The 26628-nt window shown below is 40.1% G+C and overlaps 1 protein-coding gene across 1 annotated transcript in view; it reads right to left on the bottom strand.

The window, feature by feature from the left end:
* The window catches only part of WDR35 (WD repeat domain 35), a 55205-nt gene extending 30864 nt beyond the window's left edge, over window positions 1–24341 (bottom strand). The window contains exons 1-11 of the mRNA XM_037528468.2: window positions 24192–24341; window positions 23439–23556; window positions 16437–16508; window positions 15280–15372; window positions 13611–13739; window positions 12066–12199; window positions 11079–11244; window positions 10800–10945; window positions 7340–7465; window positions 6146–6331; window positions 3136–3196 (exon numbers count right to left, since the gene is read on the bottom strand). Of these exons, the coding sequence (XP_037384365.1) occupies window positions 3136–3196; window positions 6146–6331; window positions 7340–7465; window positions 10800–10945; window positions 11079–11244; window positions 12066–12199; window positions 13611–13739; window positions 15280–15372; window positions 16437–16508; window positions 23439–23556; window positions 24192–24215 (1255 nt within the window). The 5' untranslated portion in view covers window positions 24216–24341. The remainder of the gene's footprint in view (window positions 1–3135; window positions 3197–6145; window positions 6332–7339; window positions 7466–10799; window positions 10946–11078; window positions 11245–12065; window positions 12200–13610; window positions 13740–15279; window positions 15373–16436; window positions 16509–23438; window positions 23557–24191) is intronic.
* Between the last annotated feature and the right edge of the window lie 2287 nt (window positions 24342–26628).

Genomic DNA, 26628 nt, shown 5'->3' with positions numbered 1-26628 from the left:
GCTTCCATTAATTGAACTTGGTAACACTAATAGGTAGCAGTTACCAGTGAACCAAGAATGTAGAATAATTTAAAACCACTGAGGAATTCACATGTAAGTAAAGCCTGCTTGCATTATTTTAAGGTCGAGACCTAAATTAGGGCCTCCCTGGTGGTGCAGGCAGTTGAGCACCGCACTATGAAGCTGTCTGCAGCCTCTGTGTCACAGGTTCGATCCCCAGCCAGCTGGGGAGAATCCCACATGGCACGGCGGACCTCTCCTGTCTCACCCGCTGCTCCCCTCAACAGTGTATTTCATCAGTCTGCCTGATCTGTTACCCACTGTCTCTGGTGAATCCTCTCACCTTTCCGCGCATCTGGCCTGTACCCAGTTCTTGTATAAATAAATCTTTAAAAAAAAAAAAAAGACCTAAATTAAATGCCTACAGCTATAACATCCATCCCCCCAACTTTAACAACCCCCTACTTATTCATTTCTCAGTCCTTTAAAGAGCTTGTAAACTGAATTTGCACCAAAATGTTTTCATCAAACTCCCTTTCTGCAGAATATCTGCAAAGACTGCATATGTTCAAGACCATCCTTAGGAGCTCCTGCAAGCTCCCACCCAAAGGACTACAGCAAGGCATCCAGTACTTTCCAGTCAATTTTCATGCCTTTGTTCCTCTGCAAATGCTGTTTTCTCTCCTTAAAAATGACAAAGAATACTTATCTTTCCAACTCAGCTCAAATGAAACCTCTAACTAGAAAAGATGTCCTTATGGACCAATAGCTACCTCTCAGGCATCTAGCACAGCCGGAAGCAATAGTCATTGTTCGATGGATTAACTACATTTTAATTATGTGCTTCAACATCCTATAGGAAATGTCTTAATTTCTTATCACTCCTGATGCCCAGTACAGGATATACTCATTAATGGTTTGCTAAATAGAATTATCACTTTCTATTTACATGGCAGAAAATATTTCCCATGCATTACACAAACAACTGTTATGCAGCATGTAGCAGTGTGTGAGATGTTAGGAAGTGGGGTTACAGAAGTATGACCTAATCTTTAAGAAGCTCAAAATCTTCCTGAGTATGAAGTACTTTGGATAGAAATAACCAAAGGTATTTTGAGGACTCAAAGGAAGAATAAGAAAAAAGGGGACCTAACTTCCTCATGTACATCAGAGTCCCACAAACCAAACATCTTTAATAATGCACAAAGTTCTCTTTTATAGTTTCTATGGAGATTGGCAGGAGGAAGAGTAGGTGGCAAAAGAAAAATTATATTTTCTAGAACAGTATCAGTTACATAGTCTTTTTTGCTTAGCCTTCAGTCTTCATGAAAATTTGGCATAGCAACTTAAAAAGGAATGTTACAGGATATGTATGAAACAAAAATGTTGAGTCCTTGGCTGAGTTTACTGCAGACCAATGAAAGAACCATTTGTAAAATTTCAGCCAGCAAGACTGCAAAAAAAAGTTTCAAGACTCAAAAATACAAATAATCATGCCCTCAAGTATTTGCCATTTTATGTACATAAAGGATTTACAACTGGCTTTCTTTAAAAAGTACACTACTTATAATCAAAATTGATGAGGTTAACTCTATCATAATTCTATTTTAAAACTTGATATCAAGTGAAAATGCATATGATCTGAAGACTGACAATTCACACCCTTAAAGGCTGTTATATTTCTAGAAAAATAGAAGATATTCATGTGACAAGCATCTGTAATAATTTTAAGTCTTTTAGCAAGGAACAATAGCGTGCATATATGTGAGTGCAGACACACACAGACATGTCCACATAACAATGACGATAAGAATAAGACACTGTAGGGTAAATTTTTTTCAGGCTTTTCTGCCCTCCTGCCATTAGGATTACCCTGCCTGATGGGGCACCTGCATTTTGTTACATCGTTCAAGTTATATAGTTTACTTCTGTGGGCTAGGGCAGCAGTAATGATGTATTCTCCAAGAGAAGCAGAGGCAGGAAAGAGAAAGAAAGAAAGAAAGAGAAGGGGTGAAAGAACACCAGGGAAGAGTGAAGACATGCTGGGGGTCTTGCAGGCCTGCTAGCCTTCTGGCCCCCTGACCCCCTGGCACCCCTGCCTGCCATATACCTGGTTGCCTGAGAAAGCCACCGAGGGCTTCAGAACTCTCCTTTACTCACTGCTCCGATCATACAGATGCTGCACTGTGCCCTTCCTGGCACTACAGACACAAAGTTGAAAGTCTCAGTACAAAAAAAGTGAATTATCAAGACCCTAAATTCAACATATAACATCCATGTTTAAGAGCAACAATTTCTCACATCTGCTGGCATCAACCAAATAGCTTAGCAAAATGCATTTGACTAAGACTGAATGTGAAATCTGGGGGATAAAAATGACTAGCTCCCAAATTCAGAAAATAATAAGTTTTCAAATTTTTAACTTTAATAATTTTTCAAATAGCATTCCCAATAAATTGCCATATGCTTTAAAAAGAAACCATTATTTTTGTAAATTATAATAAAATGACAACAAACTATTTGACGATTTTTAAGAAAACACTTAAGATTTATAATTTTTTAATGATTACATCCATAGCTATTGAATAGAGAGAAGGGCAAACCTAAAATACCAAATGTCTTCTGAAAACAAAGTAGGAATTTTTTTACGCCGTCCCTATTAATAGACTGATTTCATTAGGAAAATCTGGAAAGGACACATTCACTTTTACAAGCAGCTCAAGTGTTTTTATGAAAGAAAGGTATTTACAAGCAGTTTATTTAAAATAAAAGTATTTAATGGCAAAATTCTTTCTATAATCCTCAGTTTATTACATACTAAATATTACATACCAATTCCTATGCAATTATATTTTCCATTTAAAGCAAATGATGGCAGTATTGCAGTTGTGAGATTACTGTGGGTTTTAAATAGAGTAACTATTGTATTAACCAGGTACTTCTGAGAATGAAGGGGAGCATTATTAATGATTTTACCTTGGCAATGAGCATAAATCGGTACTGGACCTGGCAAAGCAGGAAGCATGATCCCCGCTCTTTCAGAGACTACCATGCTAATTAATATTATGTTTGTTTTTTAATTCATTTTACAGATAAAACTTGATCAAGAGGGAATAAATATTTACATTTCCTTACCAATATCAATGTATTTGGGGTCCAAGGGTGTGCCAATAGAATTACAAAGAACTAGCACGAACTGTGAAGGAATAAGACAAAAAGTATCAGTGTGCCTGCTTGGGCTGGAACACTCACAGCTGGTGCTTATTTCTATACATAGTATCACTAACTAGGAAATAACTGATGAAAAATTAAATGCAAAGAAAAAGAAATATAATCTACAGCATTAAAAATAAATATGAATTAAAATTAAGCCAGGTTGATTTGATATAACAGGGATTTTTTAAGAGTCCACTTAAGAAACACAAAGTATACTTCTAAAGTTCCTGATCTGCGGTCACCTCAAAATTCATTTTTATCTGATAACCAACTATATAAAGAGGTAACTTAATTTGTTACCGTTGCACCAAAGGTTTCCATCTCGTTCTCCTCCTTTGAAGCAATGTATAAACGACATGAGAAATTCAGAAAACTTTAGTTAATTCAAAAAATGATTAATCCAACCTAGTGAAATTGATTTTAAATGTCCATTATACACAATGTTAAAATATACACAATAATTAGCAATGGTTATTAAGAAAATGAATCAAGTGTAATACACACTTTATACCATATTGTTATATAAACAAAAGTGATACTTTTGTATCCTGCTTTTCTATATAACCTCTTCTATATCCTGTACTAAGAATACTATTTTCACTTAGACATATTCCTGATGAGAATAATATCTAACAATTTTCTATTTACATATGTGGATTTTTTGCCTTTTCTCAGCATCTCAAGTAAAACTTCTTGGATTTCATAAACACAAACTCAATGATAAAAATTATAATAAAACATCATAATTTACTCTTCCACTACTCAAAATAAGCTTATTCACTGCAACAAGATACAGGTTTTTTGGTTACTCATCATTCATATGCTGCTAGTTTAAAGAGTCAAACAGTTCCACAAGATTTTAAAATAGAAGTTTTCCCGGCCACTTCCCATACCCTGTTCTCTGGAGTAATTACTTGCAGCTCCTTTAAGTCATTCTTTCGATATTTACCTCTACAAATCCAAGCCAAGCTTATCCTGCTGCTTCTTGTTAGTCTGTTTCCATCCGGGCACTCATGACTTCTGCTCTAGGTGGCATGTACCTCTCTCACCAGCCTCTCCCAGCCTCCCGACACACAGGCCCACACCCCCATCCCTCCATCTTCCCACCTTTAATTTTGTTAGATCAGAATGTAGGCTTAATACATTTATTACACTTCCATTAAAAGCTTTTTAGTTAAAAAAAAAATCCAGTGAGCACATCAGTTTGACTGTAAATGTTTATTTACAGCTGAGTCATAAAGTAGAACCAGACTTCTTTTCCTTTCAAGCACATTTTGCTTTCCCTATAGGCTAATAATTGTCTCTATTTTTTTCTCTTTGCATAGTTTTCTCTGTATTTATTACTCAAGTCCCTAATCATTCCCCAACTACGTATGTCTCCTCACAAAGGCACAACAGCAGCACCACTACATCGCAAATTTCTTTTGCAGCTGGGTAACTGCGCTCATCTACTCGCCCTGGCACAAGGGCACAGCTGGTCCCACTCCAGCACTGGTGGCAGATTATTCTCTATTGGTTTAGTCCTCGTCTTGGTGCCCCATATCCTGAGCTAACTTCCTAAGATAAGGAAGCTCAGAAAGAGATTTTTGTTGCCTTGTACATCTAGGAATGCCTTTACTCTCCCTCTAGTTAATTCATAATTTGTTTACAATGTGGAATTCAAGATGGGAACCCATTTGCCCTCAGAATTTTGAAAGTAGTTCTCCAAAACATTGCTGTTGCCAAGTGGCATGCCTGAATGATAACTGGCCCCATGAAATGTTTGTCCTCTCCAAAAATTTATAGGGATGTTCCTTTCATTCCCAGCGACCTGAAAATTTGAATTTTCTTGAGGTAGAAATGTTTTTATTCACTAAGCGAGGCATGTGCAGGAAAATTTCTTTGATTTTTTTTTTTTTTTTAGATTCACTCTCTCTGTGTTGCCTGTAAACTCTTTTCAGAACAACTATTATTCAAATGCTCTCCTTTCAGGTCTCTGATTGTCTTTCACTCTTATTTTCCATTTTCTTGTCTTCCTACTCTATGGGTTTTCCTTCATTTTATCTTCTAACTCCTGCCAATGTTGTCATTGTTTTACCTTATTTTAATTTCTAGAAACTGCCTTTTCTACAGTATCCTTTCTTTGCTTCATGGATGAAATATCTCTTAATGCTGATGATAAAGATGGACTTTATTTATAGTATTTATTTTATGCCATGAGTCATTGATTTTTAAAGCAACATAACTCCAAATAAAAAAAAGTCAAAGGCTACCTAAACTGTTATAAATGGTTGTTGGCACAGAATTTTTTAAGCATTTAATCTAGACATCGGGATATTCATTTTATTTATGGAGTTTCAACTTGGAAAAGGACTGTGTTTTTTTTTTTTTTTAAAGATTTATTTATTTATGCATACAAGAGCCGGGATACAGGCCAGAGATGCGGGGGGTGGGAGAGGGGTGAGAGGATTCACCAGAGACAGAGTGGGGAACAGAACTGGCAGATTGACTGAAGTAAACTGCTGAGGGAAACAGCGGGCGAGTCAGGGGAGGTCTGCTGCGCCATGTGGGTTGCTCCCTGGCCGGCCAGGGATGGAACTCGTGCTTCAGAGGCTGTGGATTGCCTCAGAGTGTGGTGCTTAACCCCTTGTGCCACCAGGGAGGCCCGAAAACTGTGGTATTTTAAATATATTTTGGGAACAAAAGGCTTCACTACTGAAGTAAGCCAATACTGCTATGGATTAACGGTAGGAAAAAAAAAATCAGAGGCCACAGAACCAATGGACCAATTCATTTTCTAAAACAGAGGTCTACACAGACATGGTCAATAGACCCAACAATGTACTGTACCTGCCAATACAGAGGCCACACTTGAGAAGGTGGGTCACTACAGACCTATCTTGCCAAGAAGTTCATCCATCTAAGTTTAAACCTATCAAGGAACACGTACCTGAGGATGATTTTCATCAGCTTTTGTTGCCAATATGCAGAAATCTCCACAGGTAGTAATAGAAATGAGACTCTTCACATATTTAACGTATTTCTCATTGTTTTTTGTATCCCAAAAGATAACACAGTACTCTGGACGATCAGGTCTGGTGTAAGCGTAAACTACAGTGTTTGAGCAATAACCCCACTAGGAAGGAAGGAAGGGAGAAAGGGAACAGAGGAGGGGAATGAAAGAAAAAAATAACTTTAACATTGGGGGTAAAAATCATACGCAGAAATATTGCAATACCTTTTCTCACTAAAATTACTTTAAGAATCTAAGCACAATAAAGACAGTTACAAAGAATTACTACAAAAATAAATTTAGTTTAATATTCCTTATATTAATTTGTAAGATTTAAACTTCAGTGGAAAAAATTCAGATTTTTCAGTTGTCAATTACAAACTACTTGGGGACAACAGAGAGAGTGACTTAAAGTTTAAACTCTGGGTCCCTGTGCCAAATAGTCTCAGTAGTTTGACAAATCAATCTTGTATTTCAGAATTTATTTTGCATTAAATGTTTAAAATAAAATATCAACTAGTTATTATGCTGTTCCTCCTCATTTTCCTCTTATGATCCATTCTTTGCTTTTTTTTACCCTGTTTGGTGACCTGGAGGTGGACTTTTATAAACACCATCACCTGGGCTACCTTGCCTTCTGTGTTCCAGTTGGGTTGGACCAACAGAAGGTACCAGAAAGGGCAGAGATGAGTCAAAGTATTTATTGCCCCAAGTCCTTTCTGCTGAGCCAGCTGGCAGTGGCTGCGCCCCTGCGGGACAGCCCTCCTCTGGAATGGCCACAGTTCTCATGGGATCTGGGAACAATACCCCCACCCTTGCCCACTTTTCTAGTCTGAGGGGGCTTGCCTTGCTTTGTAACAAGCCCTCCAGCAGTCTCCAGGTTCTTCTGTGAGTGTGCCAACGTTTCCTGCTGAAGCCCTGACCCATGGGGTAATTTTACTAATTAGCTAGAGGCTCTGGAAAAGTTTACTAGTTCAAAGGTCTTCACAAAGGTCTCCTTTCAGCTGGTTTCTAAAACAATGAAACTATGAAGAGATAGGCAAGAAACAGATATTATACTTTGAACTGTATCAAAATAATTTAGTAAAAAACAGTTTCTCTTTTTTTTTTACAATTGTCCATAATACGCACCTTGTAATCAGGTCGAATATTTGCAAAATATATAAAAGAATCAACGGCCAGTGCAATTTTCAGTCCACCTCCTTCCCAAGACAGTGCAGACATGTGCTTTCCAGGAACCTTCAGAGTCCCCAGATGCTGAAAAAATAATTATATTTCACCTGAAATAACACAATTAAATCAAACACAAATCACCACCAAAAGAGGTATGAAAATTATTTTCTGAAAAGTTGCCACTCACTTCAAAATCATTTTCTTCAAGTTTTACAATAAAAAACATACACATGATAGGAAAATTTACAAACTATCGCCAAAGAACTTAATATTAAATTTCACCAACTCTAACATGCCAGTCTTAAATGTGCATCCTTTCTGATGTACAATTAAGGAAAGAAAAGACACATCACTAATTAAAATAGGGCAACTTTGATTAGAACATGCATCCCAATTTTAATTGTAAAAAAATGTGCTTCTGGGAATCAGTGATCATAGCAGGAAATTCAATCGTAAAGCCTTGCCTCTCTCTCATCCCCACAGCCCACCAGGCACCCAGTCCCACCACTTTCACTCCTCTCCATCCTCCACCTCAACTGCCTCCCTTCTTGAATGAATGGAGGGAATAGCCTCCTAATTACAATTTTTACCTTTTGTCTCTTGCTTCATTCATACCCTCTACCCTCCAAATTCAATCTCTATTCTGCTGTCTTTCTAGAACACAAATCTCAACATATCCTAATCTGCTTTCAAAAAAAAAAAAGTCTCATCTTTAAACATCAACAGCTCCCACTATCACTTTCTTTAGCAAAGCAGACAGTGGCTTCTCCACCTGGTCCCAAACTGCACCCCTTGGCTCATTACCTACAATTTAGCCATAACCACTGTGTTCGCAGCCACGAGATATGCCTCCATGCCTCTGGCCCATATAAAATCACTTCTGCCTGAAACCTCCCCTCTCCTGCTCTTCCTGGTCCTCCTAGAGAAAGATGATTCACCCTTCAAGATACAACTCAAATATTGTCTCTTCAATCAGTCCCACCTTCTTCTCTCTCCTGTGGTTTTGAAGAATTTTGACAGTGAGCTACTTGGGAGCACTAACTTTATCATATTCACATTTATTTCCCGTTCCCTTAATAGATAACTTGGTAAACTGGTAATCAATATATCTATTAAGAAAATAAAATGCACCATCCATTCAAATTTTAATTTCTTCAAATAACCAACACAATATATATTATGGTTAAATTAGTGACCAAATGAGTACAAAGGGTTTATTAATATGGTCATAAAATAACAAAAAATTTTTATCCATATTATTTGACAGAATAGTCGAACCTAAAAATTTTAATAAATTATACTTGTATCCCTTATTCTTCTGCAGCTATGGTCTATTTAATGTATTCAACTCCAGTTTGCCAAAGAAACTAATGGGGGAACAAGCTTTAACCTGGGAAGGTCCATGGCCATATTGCTGCAGGAACAAGCCGGTTCACAGCAGCCCTCTTGGTACTGACTATCTACAGTGGGGGATCAAGGCCCTCTTCTACCTCTGCACTCCTGCCAGGTGGGGGCAGCACCAAGGAAAGAAAACCGATTTGGAGCATTCAGCAGCACAGCTAGCTCCTTTAGTTTTCACCATTGCACTAGGAAATATCACCTTTATTTTGGGAAATAAGGAGGCCGAGTCTTAGAAGGTAAAGGACTTCTCTAAGTCACACTACACTGTGGACACAGAATTCAAAACCAGAGGGTTGGCCTGACTACAAACCCCACGCTCTGTGTCCTCTTCTACAGCTAAGACCATGATGCAAACACCAGAAGACCCGAGCCCCCAGAATCAAAAGTGAAGTCTCCCCTGAGGTATTCTCTCATTTTGAATCTTTGGGATAATTTCCTTCCAAGTTATCTTCCCTATCTCAACTATAACAGAGGGGCAAAAATAAATGCCCCACATAGTCACTCATTTAAAAAGTATTAAGTGTCTCATATGTCCTAAGGTACCTTTACCTTATCAATGTTGTTCTATACACATGATTTTACACGATAATTAAAAACAAGACTTAGAACCCACATTTTTCTACCTGGAGAGGCAAAAGTAGTAAAAATAAAGATAAAACAATGCAAAGATAAATTAATAATGATTTAAAAAATCAGTAAAAAATGTGAATTAAGAAGGTTATAAACATCAAAAATAACTTGAAATCAGAGCTTAAATATTTAGGAATCTTGAGAACTTCTGTGTTCCCTTAGTTATACAACTACCAACTCCTTACAGCACATTCTCTGGGGTAGCAAAGACAGATTCAAAAGCATCAGATGACACCATTTCTTATCCTTACAGAAGTAATTAAAATGTGAATATTAAAACAACTGGTAAGGGCCTCCCCTGGTGGCGCAGCGGTTGAGCGCTGAGCTGCGAAGCTGCCTGCAGCCTCTACAGCACCGGTTCGATCCCGGCCACCAACGAAGGTCCCACATGGCGCGCAGACCTCTCCTGCCGCACCTGCTGCTCCCCTCAGCAGTGTTTTCGGTCCTTCTGCCTGTTCTGCTCCCCACTCTGGCTCTGGTGAATTCTCTCACCCTCCTATGCTTCTCTCTGTACCCAGTGCTTGTATAAATAAATAAATCTTTAAAAAAAAAAAAAAAAAGTAAAACAAACTGGTGAAGTTTTTTACACCACTAAAAATAAATGTTATTGAAGTCTATGGTAAAGATAATAAAAACCAACAGGATATCCTAAAGAGACTAAATATTGCAAGGATTAAAAGATAAAATGGGTAAAAACATATTAAGCTTAGTAGGCAATAAGCTTTCACTTTCTAAATTACTTAAAATTCACAATATACTAATTCTATTTGATATCTCTTACATCAGTAAGAAGTCCAAAAAACTTCTTTAAAAGTTAAAATTCTTAATACTATTGAGAAACATAACATGCATATGAAAACTGTTCATATTTTAATGTCTCATCACCTAAGATTAATTACTAGACATGCCTTCTTCATATAATTGGTAACTACATCAAATAAACACTGTTAGAAGTTTTAGGAAAGGACAGACAGAAATGTAGGCTTCATATCTATGTACATTTAAAATATCATATTAAAAGTCATAAAAATTAATCTAAAATGAAATCACACTAATAAAAACAACTCAAAATCCAGCAGTGAAAAGAAATACAAATTTAGCTCACAGAGAAAACATCCCAAATAACTACTGTATAGGGACTTCTTTTGTGAAACATCTGCTTTTCTAAATCTCCTGATCATAAAATAAATTCCATGATAAAATACAACCCTAAAGACTGAAAATATAAAGATGTTATTCAAAAACTTACCCAACATCTCATCATTTTCAATCAAAATGTAGCTACAAGGAAATGTAGCAAGTTTACACTTTCCCTCTACTTGTTCTTCCCTGACCTTAGCTGCTGCATATGTCAATGGAAGGAAGAGAAAATCCTGATGACACTCACCTCACCAAATGGAGTATAAAACTGCACAGTGTTTACATCTTTATCCTGAGCAGCTGCCTTCTGGGAACCTGCCACAGCCAACACGCTGCCAATGTGGTTCCACTGGATGCTCACAACATACATGCCTGTGTCCACCAGGACAGGGTCTAGCAAAGAAGAAAAAACAAGATAGCTGTGGTAAAATACTCAGCCCCTCGCACTCTGGAATCTGAAGAACAATTTTAAAGTATACTTTTTAATTCTCCACATTAAAGGGGGAAAGAGAGAAGAACTGCATACTTTGGTCATTCTCATGTCTCATGATTTGACACCTCCCATTGTCAAAGCAGATAGCCAGGCAGGGGCAGTCCGGCTCCACGTAGCCTTCAGTGCCGTGATACCAGTGAATCCCAGCAATACTGATAGCTCCGGTCACATTCACCAAACAGTTCAGTTTCATCTTCATCTAAATCAAATCAGTTAGGTTAACAGTCTGTATTTTAAAACAGATGAGTATGACTAGAATGTCGCGGACTTTAAAGCCTGATTTCAAATGCAAGCTCCATCAGTTACTGATCTACTAGTCCTGGACAAATCACTTTGCCTGAGTTCAACTTTTCGCCATTTGCAAAATGAAAAAAAAAACCTCACAGAATGTTCATGAAAGTCAGATGATAAGAGGTGTATGGAAGCACTCTGAAAATATCAGTGTCAAACAAACTCAGCTATTACCAGTTCCACCAATGAGTGGCTTCATGTAACGACACAGCTGAAAACACACTGCCGGTAAGATTAGAGACTCTCAGTGCTGAGCTCACAAAGCCAGTGTTTCCTGAGATTATGCTACCTGCACCTACTCTATTTTGCTTTTTTTCCAGGGCCTGGCTTTTCTTTTCACAAAGCAATTTTATTCACTTGCTACAAAAATATCTTTGGTATTTCATGTAAACCTTGGTTCCGATATCAGAAGACACAGAGGGTAAAGGGCCCCTCATCCAGCTCATTATCTCTCTCGGCTTCAAGACATGGTGTCCTTTCCAGCTACCAGGCAATCAGAACTAAAAGCTGAAAATAGTCTAACATGTTGCAATACATGCCATGAAGCAATCAAAAGAACTTTAATAAAAAAAGGTAGACTACTACAAAAAATCTCAATTGGAGGCTTTGATTGCACACATCATCATAACAAATAAATGAGTATAATACATGAGTGATAGATAAAATAATCATATAAAATTATATAAATAAAACCGATGAATATATACACATATATGTATGTATACTTACTATAAAATTCCCTTGATTATCATAAATGTGGATTTCTCCATTTGCCATTCCAAAAAGTAAGATCTTACTGTCTGCAGACCAAGCTACATGGCATAACTGTATACCCTTCAGGTCTTTTCCCCAAATACGATTCCCTAAAACAAAACACAGAAACTAATTATTTCATTAAAACTTCAAGGACATGATTATCCAACAACTGCTTTACAAGTCCTGATTTCCCTGAAGAACACTCACATTGTCTAGAGCATTCGCGCATTTGTTCAATTTATTCAGTCAATAAATATTTATTAAGCACCTACTACATGCCAAATACCCTATTAAAATAACAGTGGAAAAAGTAGCTATTTCATACTTCTTCCCTTCTCTTTTAGACTCTGCCCCGGCCTGTCTCCAAATTAGCAGATTAATCCATCTTCTAATTTGGAAGAAAAATAAAGGTTTTCAAAAAAGAAATTTTCTCATTTCCGTTTTTTAACAGTCTGAACAAAACTGAATCTACACAAATATTTTCTGCTTTGGCCCCTAAAACAAAGGAAGAAGTGTCTCCCCAACGAGACACCCACTCACCCACTCAGGCTAATCCCTCTGCCACTTCTCTGATCTGATCCATTCCTAGCTTTGTAAAGATGTATCAATTATTCTCATTTTCCTTTCTCTTTCAATTCTTTTATCTAGGCCCTTCTTATACGCATACTCAGATTTATCCATCTTTACAGATGTCATTTCAAAAACAAACCAACCAAAATAAAACAAAAACATTTCTCTCAACCATAAATTCCCCTCCAGGTATCACCCTATTTCTAGCATTCATTCTTTCCAGCCGAAGGTCTGGAAAGTTTTCTATACCTGTAATCTGCCCCCTGCTGTTCTCCCACTCAACCTCAACTTCTGCCCAGAACTCCACTCCACTGCCTTCCTACAGATCACCAATGGCCTGTGTTAAACCTCTAAAGATAAAAAATTATCAGCTAAGGACCTCCCCAGAGGCGCAGCAGGTTGAACGCAGCGCTATGAAGCTGTCCGGCGCAGCCTCTGCAGTGTGGGTTCAATTCCCAACCGGCCAGGGAGATCCCCGCAGGTGCGGCAGACCTCTCCTCTCTCGCCCGCTGCTCCCCTCAGCAGTGTTTTCGGTTCGTCTGCCTGTTCTGCTCTCCACTGTCTCTGGTGAATGCTCTCACCCTCCTGTGCCTCTGGCCTGGACCCCTGTATAAATAAATAAATCCTTTAAAAAAATTATCAGGGCCTCCCCTGGTGGAGCAGCGGTTAAGCGCTGGGCTGCAAAGCTGTCCGCAGCCTCTGCAGCACCGGTTCGATCTCAGGCCACCATCGAGGGTCCCACATGGCATGCAGATCTCTCCTGTCTCGCCTGCTGCTCCCCTCAGCAGTGTATTTCGTCAGTCTGCCTGTTCTGTTGCCCATTCTGGCTCTGGTGAATTTTCTCACCCTCCCGTGCTTCTGACTGTACCCAGTGCTTGTATAAATAAATAAATAAATCTTTTAAAAAAAATTATCAGCTAAGTCTTAGTTCTGAGCACAAGGCATTACCATCCACCGAGCCAACAATCACTGCCCCATCTTCATACACGATGCAGATCTTCTGCCCATCCGCATTCCAGCTCATGCTGCGGACCACGGATTTATTTCTATTGTTGATCATCTCCTCATACCAAGAGCCTATTTTCACAAATTCACAAAAAAAAAAAAAAAAATACAATTCAAAGTTTTCACAACTGTTAAATGGTACTTCAGAGTTGAAAGCACTCCACAAAATACACTGTAGGATAATTCATTTCAAAGTTTTCTATAACCTGAGACATTAAACTATAAAACCTCATATCCAACATACACAAAAAATTAAACTGCTCCAAAGATTATCATAGAAAATATAACAGATAACCATCTCTTCTCCTCTTCCTCCTTCCCTCCCTCCCTGTTTCCCTGCCAACTTCCTGCCCTTCTTTCTTTCCTTCCTATCAAAAAAAAAAAAAAAAGAAAACCTTCACTTGCTCTTGAGAGCCAACACAATGGATTTTTCTCAATAAAGATCTTTTTTTATCTCTTAAATACACTTCAAAAACAACTGGAAAAAAATGGAATAATCACAATAACCTGATAAACTCTACAATGGTCAATAAGCATATTAGATTAAAATTCTAAACCTCCTTCAAAAATACTTTAAACAGCTGATAACATACTAGAGATATTATATCACTAATGCTAAATGACAAAAACATTGTTGCACACAGCATTGGAGTGAGATGCGACTAATCTCAGTAGAACCAACTGCAAGGTGAATCTGGAGGCTGTTTTGTTGTGTTTTTGTTTTTTGAAAGTTTTTACTACATTTTGTTATTAGAAACTCTCATCTGCAGCCATGCAAATGATCACGTGACCTGGAGTAAGTAGTCAAGGCAGGGCATTATCAGAGTTAGGACTGAGGCACAGAGAAAACCTACCTTGGAAAAAGATAAAGTCTACTCCAGCCTCCAGTACTTGTACATTTGCTTCCAGCACACACAAATTTTAGGAAAAAAGAAATTCATGGACTATGACGTAGTTTTTAATTAAAAGCTGTTAAATGGCACACCCTGCATCTTGTCAAAGCAACACACATGAACGAAATGGTTTTTGCTGTTGAGTTGATGGCAACCGGCCTCAAGAGAATAGGTATCATGAGTTACTTTTCTGGTAATAGTGAAGCAGTGTAAGCTAATCCTCCTGTTGCTCTCTCTTCTGGGCGAAAGCACAAATTGTGAGTTGGTAGACAGAGCAGAGATAAAATCTGTATCTATTAAAGAAAGGAAGCTAACTGATTCAATAAAGGAAGTGAATTATTGCCTTAGACTTCCTAATAAATGTATTTTTAACTACTGAGTGAACTCCAGTTACTGACCACATGGAAACTAATTCTTTGCTTAGTTTCCATGGGGGAAAAAAAAAAGCTAGCTCAAGCAGGAACTATCTGCTTAGTGTCTATGTTCATTTTGGAGCTAGCCAACAGGCACCTGATTCATTTCTTAATACCAGGCCACAGTTCAAAGGAAATAAAGTTAAAGGGTAAAGTCAACAGGAACAAATCCAGAAATATCACCATTGTGCAGTTAGGATGAATTCCAGCTGCTGGTTAGAAAGGTTCCAAAGATGTTATTCCCCCTGCAAATACTGCAATTCAGACTCCAATTTGGGAGAGATGAAACAAACTTCCCTAATATACCTTTATATAACATCCAGACAATGATCAGCCCATTCTGATCACTGGTAGTCAACTTCTGGTATTGTTCATTCCATGTCACCACTTGAACAGAACCTAAAAATTATAAAAATGATTTAGAAACTAAAAGGAAAAAGGCTACCATTGATTTCAAATTTATATTCTGATAATAAGCCCCAAGAGCATGTTAAAATCAATATAGTTTCTGTTCAACTAACTGGTCTGTAATATTACTCAGAAATACTCAGAGGATGCAGTTACTGTTATCACTAATTTTCTGTAACAATGCATAATAGTATTTTCATGTTTCTTCCTATTTCATGCCAGCAAAGGCACCTATGGTCAGTTGCAGGAAGCACCATATAGTCAATGATAGAAACAAACATGATTTACCCGGTTGGTCTGACTGCCAAGGAACATAACTCTCAAAGGACATGATGCTAAGTAGTTGAGTTTGTTTCTTTGTTTTGGTTTTTGTTTTTTAGAGAGGGGAGATGTTGTGTTTGGTTGGTATGTACCATATTCTCTCCTCCATCACCCTGATTTGCCATTCTAATAGTAACACACTCTTGAACCTATCTTAGACCTCTAGGTTATATGAACAATAGATATTTTGTTTTGTTTGTTTAACCCCTAAATAGTTTAATGTATATTGCCTAAGAATAAGGACATTCTCCTTGATAACCATATTACAAATTAGGAAATTTTAAATGGACATAATATTAATATCTATCTCACAGTTCATATTCAAATTTTATCAATTGCCCAAATAATTTCCTTTATAGATATTCACTTTTCTCATTCCAAGATCTAATCTAGGAATGATCTAATCTAGTTAGTTATTAGGTCTTTTTTGTGTCCTTTACTCTGGAACCATAAGACAGATACTTAAAAAGGATTACACATCCATCCATTAATAAAAGTATTTTTAATACATAAAATAACAGCTACTTTTTTCAGATTCATTGATGGTGTTGTAAAATCATGAAAAAGTTCTTGAATTACTCTAGGTTGCACTAATTAATAAACTCAAAAAAAAAATTACTTGAAATAGTACCATTATTTGAAATACTGGCATTTCTGCATTTAGTAGTAGCATTTCTGCTTCCACATTAAAGATGAAACTATTCAAATATAATTTTTAAGGTTATACAACTCACCACTATGACCTTCAAGAGTCTGATTCATAGAAAGGTTACTGGGAGCTGCAAGACCCCTCAACTTTGCATCACCTAGAAAATCAAACAAAAACCTACTATGGCAAGTACATACAAGTGATAGATGATAAGATTTTGATGTTTCTTGCTTTTTTTTTTTAATGCTGTTCCTATTCCTGAAGGATATTAGAAAAATTATATTTTAAACATGCCTCATTCTGATCTATTTTCTTAGGGTGGAAACATGGACTATAATACATACCCCCTGAGAAGATATTATTCTGGTAAAATAAAGCAAAATGTAGACAATAATACCAATTACTCAGCATATTAAAAGTATTAGGAGTTATCATTGCTACTTATTCCTTCCCAAAAGATCGCAAATAAAAGTATTTATGACACATAGATTGAAAATTCTGAAACATAAGAGATAAAAAGCAAAGACCTTAGAAACTGGTTTTTACTAGATTTTGCAGAAATCTTACATGCATCCACTCACTTATTCATTCAACAATATTTATTGAATTTCTATATTGCTATGTACTGTAAAAATTTCTAGAAGCAAAATGATGAACAAAATAATTAAGACTTCTCCCCTCAAAGAGCCTGTATTCCACTGAGGGAACAGATATTAAATATCATTCAACACCCACAAAAATATGTATGCATGTATATGTACAGTGGGGTGTGTGTGAAGGCATAACAATAACAGAGAAGGATTAATTTAAATTGGAAAGAGGGAAAATCAAGGAAGTCTTTCTGAAGAAATGACATAAAGTTGATACTGAGGGATAACTGGAGACATGCAAGTAAGGTAGGGGAATAAGGAGAGCACCAAAGGCAAGGAAGCAGCGAGTATAAAAGCCCTGGGGTAACAGAACATAGTCTTTGACAAACCAAAGTAAGGTCTATGCAGTTGAATTAGGGGGGAAATAGCATAAGATGAGGCAGGAGTGACAGGCACAAGGAAACTTCAGAAGTCTTGTAGGAAACAATAAAATTTTAGATTTTCCAAAGTGCAATGGAAGCCTTCAAAGAATTTTTATTTAAATTATTTATTCTCCTTGATTACTAATCACATGGTGGCAAATATGGCAATATTAAAATAAGCCATCTCAGTAAACTAATGTTTATTTAGAAAATCTGCTTGTTGCATATAAAACATAGCATTTGAATTTTTCACTTAAAATTACAAATTTGAAAAAATCTCAAAAATTTGCAATAATGGAAATAATAAAACTTGATGCTAAAGAAAATTCTACTTTCGGCTAACATATATCTTAAAATATTACTAAAAATATCCTTTATTTGAAAAATACTTTTCACTGTGAAAACAATATGAAGAAAAAATACCTGAATTCTTCTAAAACCTCTAGTTCTAATTATCCAGCTGCTGTCTTGGCAACACTAAAATAAGTACATTTATAATATAAACATGCACATATAGTTATATACACCTGCATACATGTGTGTATATGCATACATATGTGTGTATACACACATGCACACATATACATATGACTAGCACAGTCATCTGTCAAACAATTAGGACAGATATTGGCATATACACTAGGTTGAACATTTTTTCAACATAGGGTTCTTTCACTCATCAAATCTTTTAAAAATTGTACTAAACACTTAAACCTATTCTAATTTTTTGAGAGTGTATGGTGGACACATTTTTCTTAACTTACAGAACCGAAAATCCATTCTAACGCCTTTAGCAATAGTGACTATAACCAAGTAAAATTAGTGAAATGTGATTCTAATAGTTCATAGGACCCAATATATTTGAAAGTGTAATGAAGCAATTCCGTTTTTCTATTTTTTTTAGTTTGAAATCAGAGTTCTAATCAGGTTAAATGTTTTTCTCTCTATGCAGCTATAAAGTACAGCACCCTTCACATAATAACTGCTGACAAATGAGAAGAAAAGCTCTCAAAATTCAGCTTTACACACTGAACAAACAGTACCCACATCTGAATACTTGCTGGTCTCTTGCTGGTACCAACATCAAACCTTAATCACACACACACAAAAAAAAAGGGTGCAAAATCCATCTTAAAATTCTGACATTCAATAAAAGGCCAAAAGTATCAAATGAAGTCGAATAAAGCCAGTAATACCCACTGAGCTGCATTCCTGAACTCCCCAAGGCCGCTAAGGTAACACACGGAGCTGGCACAGGAACCAACATCTGGTAACGCTGACATCACCCTTCTAAGAGCACCTGGCAAAGCTCGAGGACTTCAAAGGCACGGTGAAAGAAGCCATCAATAAAGTAGGCATCTAAAAACCATGAGGAGGAATTTTAAGATGAAATCCATAAATCCCACAATCTAAAGTATATCCCAGAAGCTCAAAAGGTTAAGGAATTTTAACAGATTGAACTGTAATACAGTGACTGAAAATGAAGTACATAGGTGAACAGAAGAGCCTGCTAAGAACACCAGACTGCCAAGCACCTTTGTCTTAGAAACCCTTTCACAGAAGTCAGTTTTTGCCTTTACATTTTGCCTTCATAAAAGGTGTAAGCTTTTATTTGCATCCATCAAAGTTGTTAGTAGCCCAATTCCAAGAGAAATTCCTGTAACAGGCGGCACAACAAGCATGGTGAGGAGAATCAAAATATATGGAAGAAACTAGGCAGAAAAAGAAGAGACCATGGAACAGCTGACTCCAGGAGAGAAAATATCAAAAACTTCAATTATTTAAAAGAGGAAGGCTACGCCCAATGGCAATTATACGCTGTGATGGCCCCCAACACACACCTATTCCTTTTACAAGGCTCCTTCAAAAGATGGTGCAGTTCTGAGGAGTCACTACCATGTTCCCAAACCCCAAACAGGCTCCCCTGGCTGCTCAGGGTGAAAGGCAGCAAGTGACTTGGCATGCCCATGGACACAGCAATAGACACCTGATCTGATATTTCTGGAACTTGGATTTTCAGGTCTTTCTCTAGAATGGAGTGTGTCTGGATATGGATATGAACACCCCTAGAATGAACACTGGACCCTTCCCTGTCACTCCTGTTGCGTGTGCACCCGGCGGGGGGAGAGGCATCCTTGCCGCCTGCCATTCCCGGACGGCTGCGCAGATGCTACAATCGGTATGAATGGTCTTCAATGGTCTTTATCTCTGACCCAAATGTTTGCTTCAGGGTAATATCTTCACTCATGCCCATGAGTGCACAGAGACCTTGGCAGCAGTAGCAGGAAAATTAGGAGCTGCCATCTCAAGCCCAGCCAGGCCCCTGCCCCACCACCCTACCGACAAAGGGCCGGCAGACCTTTGGGGACTGATTTTTTTTTAACAAGGAAATGATACGATCTGGTTCCTTTCTTTCAAAATCCCATGCTAATCTTGAGAAAAAGGAAGAAAATGGAGGCATCATATTACCCTTCTAGGTACCTATAGAACATGTATTCATTAATTTGAAAAGTTATATGCAGCATAATGTTTACTGCAGCATCACCTACAGCAGCTAAAATACAGAAACAACCTACATGCTCACTGATAAAAGATTGGACAAAGAAGATGCATGGTGAAATACTATACAACTGTAAAAAAGACAAAATTTTGGTATTTGCAACAAAAAGTCAGAAAAAGACAAATATTGGATGATTTCACCTATTTGTACAACATGAGGAAACAAAGCAGATGAACAGACCAAAAAAAATAAAATAAACCAATGGACTTTGACTACAGAATTGAGATAATCAGAAAGGAAGAAGGAGGAGAGTGGGAGCAAGGGTGGAGAGGGTCTAATGGATGGGTATTTTGCTTTCTAAATAAAAATGTGTGTGTGAAAAAAAAAAAACAAAACAAAATCCCATGCTAACTGGAGTTTGAAGTATGGGCTGGAAGGAAGCTAGGAGAGATGAGAGTCAGAGGAAAACTAATTCTCCTGGAATCTATACGAGGGATGATAGTGGCCGGAAAAGATCAAGAGTTCAGCTTTAGGCATAAGTATGAGATGCGTGGAGCGATGTCTGAAAACTGAGGGCTGGGGCGAGATATAAATTTTGGAATCATCACCATTATAAGCCTCAGGGAGGAAAGAGAACTAGAGAGCACTATAATGACGAGAGCGCCCAGATCCAAGTTCTCAGGAATGCCAGCAGTTAGAAGAAGGGGCAGCTAATAAAGAGGTTGAGGACTTACCAGAGAGGAAAGCGGAGGAAAGGGCGGGTTTAAATGTAAAAATAATTTAAAACATTTGAATTCTGGGTCCCACCCCCACCCCGCCCCGGGTGGCACAGTGGGTTGAGTGCAGTGCTGTGAAGCTGTCCGCAGCCTCTGCACTGCGGGTTCGATTCCCAGCCAGCCAGGGAGATCTCCACAGGGCACAGCAGACCTCTCCTGTCTCGCCCGCTGCTCCCCTCAGCAGTATCTTCAGTCCATCTGCCTGTTCTGCTCCCCACTCTGTCTCTGGTGAATCCTCTCACCCTCCCGCGCCTCTGGCCTGTACCCCATCTATTGTATAAATAAAAAATAAATCTGTGAAAAAAATAAAACATTTGAATTCTCCTTTTGTCTTGAGGAATGTTTCGAGATGGCGGGAGAGATCTAATGCTCATATGAATCAAAAAGACTATCCATTAGATTTGGACCCTCAAAGTCACTGGGGAGGGAAAGAAAGGAGGGAGGAGGCGGAGAGTGAAAGAAGAGAGAATAATTCAGTAGGAAGTTCCCTGAGAACGTGAGAAATGTGAACACTTGGGAGCAAGTGCCAGTTCTAGCTCGCTTCCAAGGAAGTGAGAATGCAAATCAGTGCCAGTGAGAATGCATATTAGTGCAAACTTTCTGGAGGGTAATTTGGCTAAACATTAAGGACCTTTATAAAGGCACATGACCTTTGGGCCTCCCCGGTGGCACAGCGGTTGAGCGTTGGGTTGCGATGCTGCCCGCGGCCTCTGCGGCGCCGGTTCGATCCCCGGCTGCTCCCCGGCCACTGGGTGAGGGTCCCACATGGCGCGCAGACCTCTCCTGCCGTCCGCTGCTCCCCTCAGCAGTGTACTTCGGTCCTTCTGCCTGCTCTGCTCCCCGCTCTGGCTCTGGTGAATTCTCTCACCCTCCCGCGCTTCTGACTGTACCCAGTGCATGTACAAATAAATAAATAAATCTTAAAAAAAAGAAAAAGAAAAAGAAAATAACTAAACATCAAAAGCCAAACTTTCATTGTTACATAGTATCTTCCTTCCAACCTGACTTTTTATTTTCTACAATTAATCTAGAAACATCAAAACAATTGTTCTCTCTTCACTTAGGTTCCCTAGGAGTCTTCTATACAGCAGTTCATATCAGGGACTTGAAAGTGCCACAAACCTAAGTTCATATTCCAGCTCTGCCACTTACTAGCTACATGACCTGGGCAAGTTATTAACTGATCACATGCCACAGTTTTCTCATCTGAAATAGCTACCTCTCAAGATTATTGGGAAATCAAATGAACGGTATAGGTTAAGCACCCTGTAGACAGACAGGCCAAGCAATAATTATGAGTATGCACCTTGGTAGCTTGAAAGCTGTGCTAACTCAAAGTAAGGTCTGAGGACTAGCAACACCAGTGTCACTAGAAATGCAAATTTCCAGATCCCATTCCAGATGTACTCGGAGACTGGAGGACTGAAATTCACTTTAACAACTCTCCAGATGATTCTTTTTTTTAAAAAATTTTTTTTTTAAAGATTTATTTATTTATTTATTTATACAAGCACTGGGCACAGTCAGAAGCGCGGGAGGGTGAGAGAATTCACCAGAGCCAGAGCGGGGAGCAGAGCAGTCAGAGGACCCAAGTACACTGTTGAGGGGAGCAGCGGGCGGCAGGAGAGGTCTGCGCGCCATGTGGGACCCTCCTCCGGTGGCCGGGGAGCAGCCTGGGATTGAACCGGCGCTGCAGAGGCTGCGGGCAGCTTCGCAACCCAGCGCTCAACCGCTGCGCCACCTTGGAGGCCCAGATTTATTTATTTATTTATACAAGCACTGGGTACAGTCAGAAGCGCGGGAGGGTGAGAGAATTCACCAGAGCCAGAGCGGGGAGCAGAGCAGGCAGAAGGACCGAAGTACACTGCTGAGGGGAGCAGCGGACGGCAGGAGAGGTCTGCGCGCCATGTGGGACCCTCCTCCGGTGGCCGGGGAGCAGCCGGGGATCGAACCGGCGCTGCAGAGGCAGCAGGCAGCTTTGCAACACAGTGCTCAACTGCTGCGCCACCTGGGAGGCCCCAGATGATTCTTATGCCTGAGAAAGTTTAAAAAGCAACGCGGCAAGTTATCCAAAACGTTATTTAGTTCAACTCCCACATTTTACAAGAGTGAACTAAAGCCCAAAGACATTCAGCAACTTGCTGAAAGTCATTCAGTAGTCTCACAGCAGAGCTGAGATTCCTGCCTCAATCTCCTTATCCAGATCTCCAATTTAGACTGGGAATTGCCTAGATCTCCAATCCAGAGCAACACTGCAGATGCTAAAGGAATAGGAAGCAGTTTGCTGTGATTCCAGAGAACTAGAATAAGGGAAATCAAGCTGCAAATACAAAATAAGAAAAATGTGCCACAAAAAAATTCTGTCTGGGGGGGAACTAGGTATATAATCATTAACACATCCAATAAGCAGAAAAATAAGTCCTATTAACAATCTGTTAAAATGTTAGATTTTGTGACCTTTCTAAAATGTTGATATGCATCTTATTTTTTAGACTCCTAATAATACAACACAATAAGCAGACATAGCACAAAACAACACCATGACTTCGTTTTTACTTTTTGTTCTTCTTCATTTTCCATCAATATCTTCAGCAAAAGTCCTCTGGTGCTTACAGTTCATATTCTCTGCACTTTATTGTAAAAACACTGCAGGAAACACCACAAAATGTTTGGGGTTTTCTTTTTTCCTTTCTGAAATAATTAGAATGGCATGCTGATAAATAACAGTAGGAAATCTCTGAACAAATGCTACTAGTCCATTTTCCATCGAGTTCAAATATTTGGGTTACATTCACTTACCTGTCTGTGTCTCTAATTTCAAAACTTTCAGTAATCCATCTTCACCGCCACATGCTATGAACCCTTGGTCCTTGTTCCAAGATATACATTTCAACTTCACGTTATTGGGAATGGCGATCTGAAAGGCAACGACAGCCCCTCTCACGACTTTTCACCGAGGAAAAGAAGGGAGGCTGCAGGAGGTGAAGGCAGAGGAGACTCTCCCCATGAAGGGAAATGTTCAGCCTTGCAGAAGCATGAGCTGTTATGAGAATGGGCATGGCGTCCTGAACTTTCGCAGGCCCCTACTACATGAGAAAGGCAGTGACTTTGAAGGAACCCAACAGGGGAGTCATAAGCTGAAGTTTTAAAGGGGGTGGTGGGGTACGGAGGAATAGATGCACACCGTCGGTCCCAATTCCCTTCCCGCATGTGACCCTTAGGGTGCCCTGTGTATCACTTCTCTAGTGATGACCCAATAAAGTTCAGTCACCTGGACCAGTAGCAGGTGGAGAAGGGAAGATCCAGGGGGGCATGGAGGGATCGGTCCCGCTGCCTCTGCCCCCCGCCTCCTTCCCCCCAAAAACACAGGACCCAGCCAGAGGCAGGAATGGGAGAGCCGCGCGAGAGGACTGGGGGCTCCGCTCGCCAAGGCTGCGTGGGCCCCGGGACCGGCTGGCCGGGCCCGAGGCTGGCCGGGGAGGAGGGCTGGCGCGGGATGCGCGCCGCGGGGCTGCGGGGAGATGGGGGGCGAGGGCGCCCCGGGAAACTCACTTTCTTGTTCAGGTAAAAGAACATCCTGGGACCCCAATGGACGACCACCGCCGCCAAGGCCCGGCCCCAGGACACTCGCTCTAAACGCCGATCGCAAGTACCAGTAGCTCCTGGAGGACCCGTCGCCCTGGCAACCGCCGCCGCCCGTCGCGTCCGGGGCGCGGAGGGCACTTCCGGCGTCGCGCCGCGCCACGTCGTGCGCCTGCGCGGACGGCGGGGGTCGAGGGCGGAGGTCGGGGGTCGGGGGGCGCGGGGCGCGGGGCGCGGCGATGGCTTCCCTGCGCGCTCGGGGCGCTGCTGCTCCACGCGCGGGGCCGCAGCGGCGACTCGGTGTCCCTCCCGGCCCCCGCCGCCCCCAGCCCGCGCGGGCTCGGGGCACGCGCCGCCCCTGGATGGTGGCGGTCGCCCGAGGGGGCAGGGGGCGGTCCCGGTGTCGGGCGCGGGGTGAGCCCGAAGCCCCAGCACCGGTGAGCAGGAGAAGTCGTCGGCAGGGCTGGGTGGGGTGCCGCCCGCAGCCCAGTGGGGCGCAAAACTGCGTCCCCAGGACTTGCAGACCTGCCCCGGCGCTGAGCGGGAGGGAGACCCCTGCGGCGGGCGCGAGGGGGGCGACTGGGTTTGCAGCTCATTTACACTGTCAGGGCAGACACTGGGCCCCCGGCGCTTGTGTGCATAAATAAATAAATATTTTTTTTTTTAAAAAGTATGCGCTTTGGGACCATTGCAGCGTATGGCTTATAATTCCATCTTTAAGGAATTGCAGAGTGTAGGTATCTTCCCCCCGGGATCTGATCCGCCGTCTCTTCTGCGCCTCGTTTCGCTTCTCCGTTCTCCTTTGTCCATCGGAATGCGCCGGGGGTAGCGCCACAGTTTCAGGCCTAGGGCAGAAACGCCCCTGAGATTCGGTTTCACCCGTTTTGGGGTTTTTATTTATCTCTGGTTTTCGTATTCACTACATTTTGTGGCTAACACTGTAATTTGTATAATCTAGCTTGTCATTTTTGCAGCAGTAGCTAATTTCCCCTACTTAGAGACTTTCCCCATCTCAAGCAAGAGTTCACCCAGCACACGTTGGAATTGACAGTAGCCCTAATGCCTTTCCCATCAAATCAAAACCCAGCTACAATCAAGTCTTCCTTCAGCCCTAAAATGTCTTTACTATGGTGTTTCCAATCTAAGCAAGTCAGTATGCTCTGTTTCCAAGGTCATTTCACAAATTCCATGATTTTCCTGCCATCTTGGGTAAGAATTGTACCTAGCAGATGCACAAATCAGGCCTCCCTGAAACTTTCACGTTTAACCCCCAATTCAGTTAATATATTTGTTTTCCAGTATATATATGCATCTGCTTTTTCAGCACCAAACTGTAAATTCCTAAGATATGATCGCATCTTCTCACATGGACACCCTACCTGGACTCATGTAACAATGAGTGTTGTCCAAGCTAGGGTATTCCAATCACCTGTTCGTGTTTAAGAGACACCAGTAGCTGAAGCTACTACTAGGAGTCGCATTCTTGATAACTCATCTTGTGGGAGCTTGGATTATCATGTACCTCAACTATTCTGTGTCTTTGCCTTGATCATTCTTTGCTTTGACTATTCTGTGCCTCTCTGTGCAGAAACAGGGAAAGTTGATAAAGAACATCTCAGGGCAAAAGTCCTGGTGTGAGGATTTATACACGCTGACAACAGCATGTGCAGAAACAGCAACCGTGTGATGGTGAGGGCAGCATAAACACTGAGACTGCCCTTGACTTTCTCCCTGTTTTCCACCCTTGCCTTGCTGCTTACACATCTCCCTCACACTTGTGCAGTCCCCTTTTGCCTGCTTGCTTCTCTGATCTTTTTCTATTTTCTGCCTGATTCTAAATAAAAACAAGACTGCCCTTGAAGCTCAACTATACCTTCATGGTGTAGTCCCTCTAGGCTTCTCACTGTTCTGCACGTGGACTCTGAGTAATCCTTTTTCATCCCGTCGCCACACACTGTAAGGAGACATCTCTCTAACCTTTCCCTAGTTCTTGGACATGCGCTCTTATATCTTTCCATAGCAGCATTTCCCTGACATATTAATATATATTACAGATTCTGTGCACAAGTTTGGAAAATAATACTGCTCTGTAGTTTTCCTTTTAAAAACGTTGAGAAGTAACAATAAATGTTCTATATAACATATACTGCCTTATTCTATTTTTTTAATTTCTTCCCTTTAATGTTTTAATTTCCTATTGTTTATGAATATATATCTTGGTTATATTTGCTTTTCAGAAGACATATATTAATGTAACTCATCTAAATTTAAATATTCTGCTCCCACAACACTGTTGATGAAAGCCATCCTTTTTTTATAACATTGATATTGTTTTCTATGAATACTGTATTAAAAGCCTAAGCAGTCAGTTTGCACATAGAAATTATACAATTATATACCACTTCAC

Source organism: Talpa occidentalis, unplaced genomic scaffold (assembly GCF_014898055.3).
Source record: "Talpa occidentalis isolate TD23 unplaced genomic scaffold, MPIMG_talOcc4v2.1 talOcc4.5, whole genome shotgun sequence".
Taxonomy (NCBI): domain Eukaryota; kingdom Metazoa; phylum Chordata; class Mammalia; order Eulipotyphla; family Talpidae; genus Talpa; species Talpa occidentalis.
The sequence above is the reverse complement of the archived record's forward strand: the minus strand, read 5'-3'. Positions and strand labels throughout refer to the sequence as shown.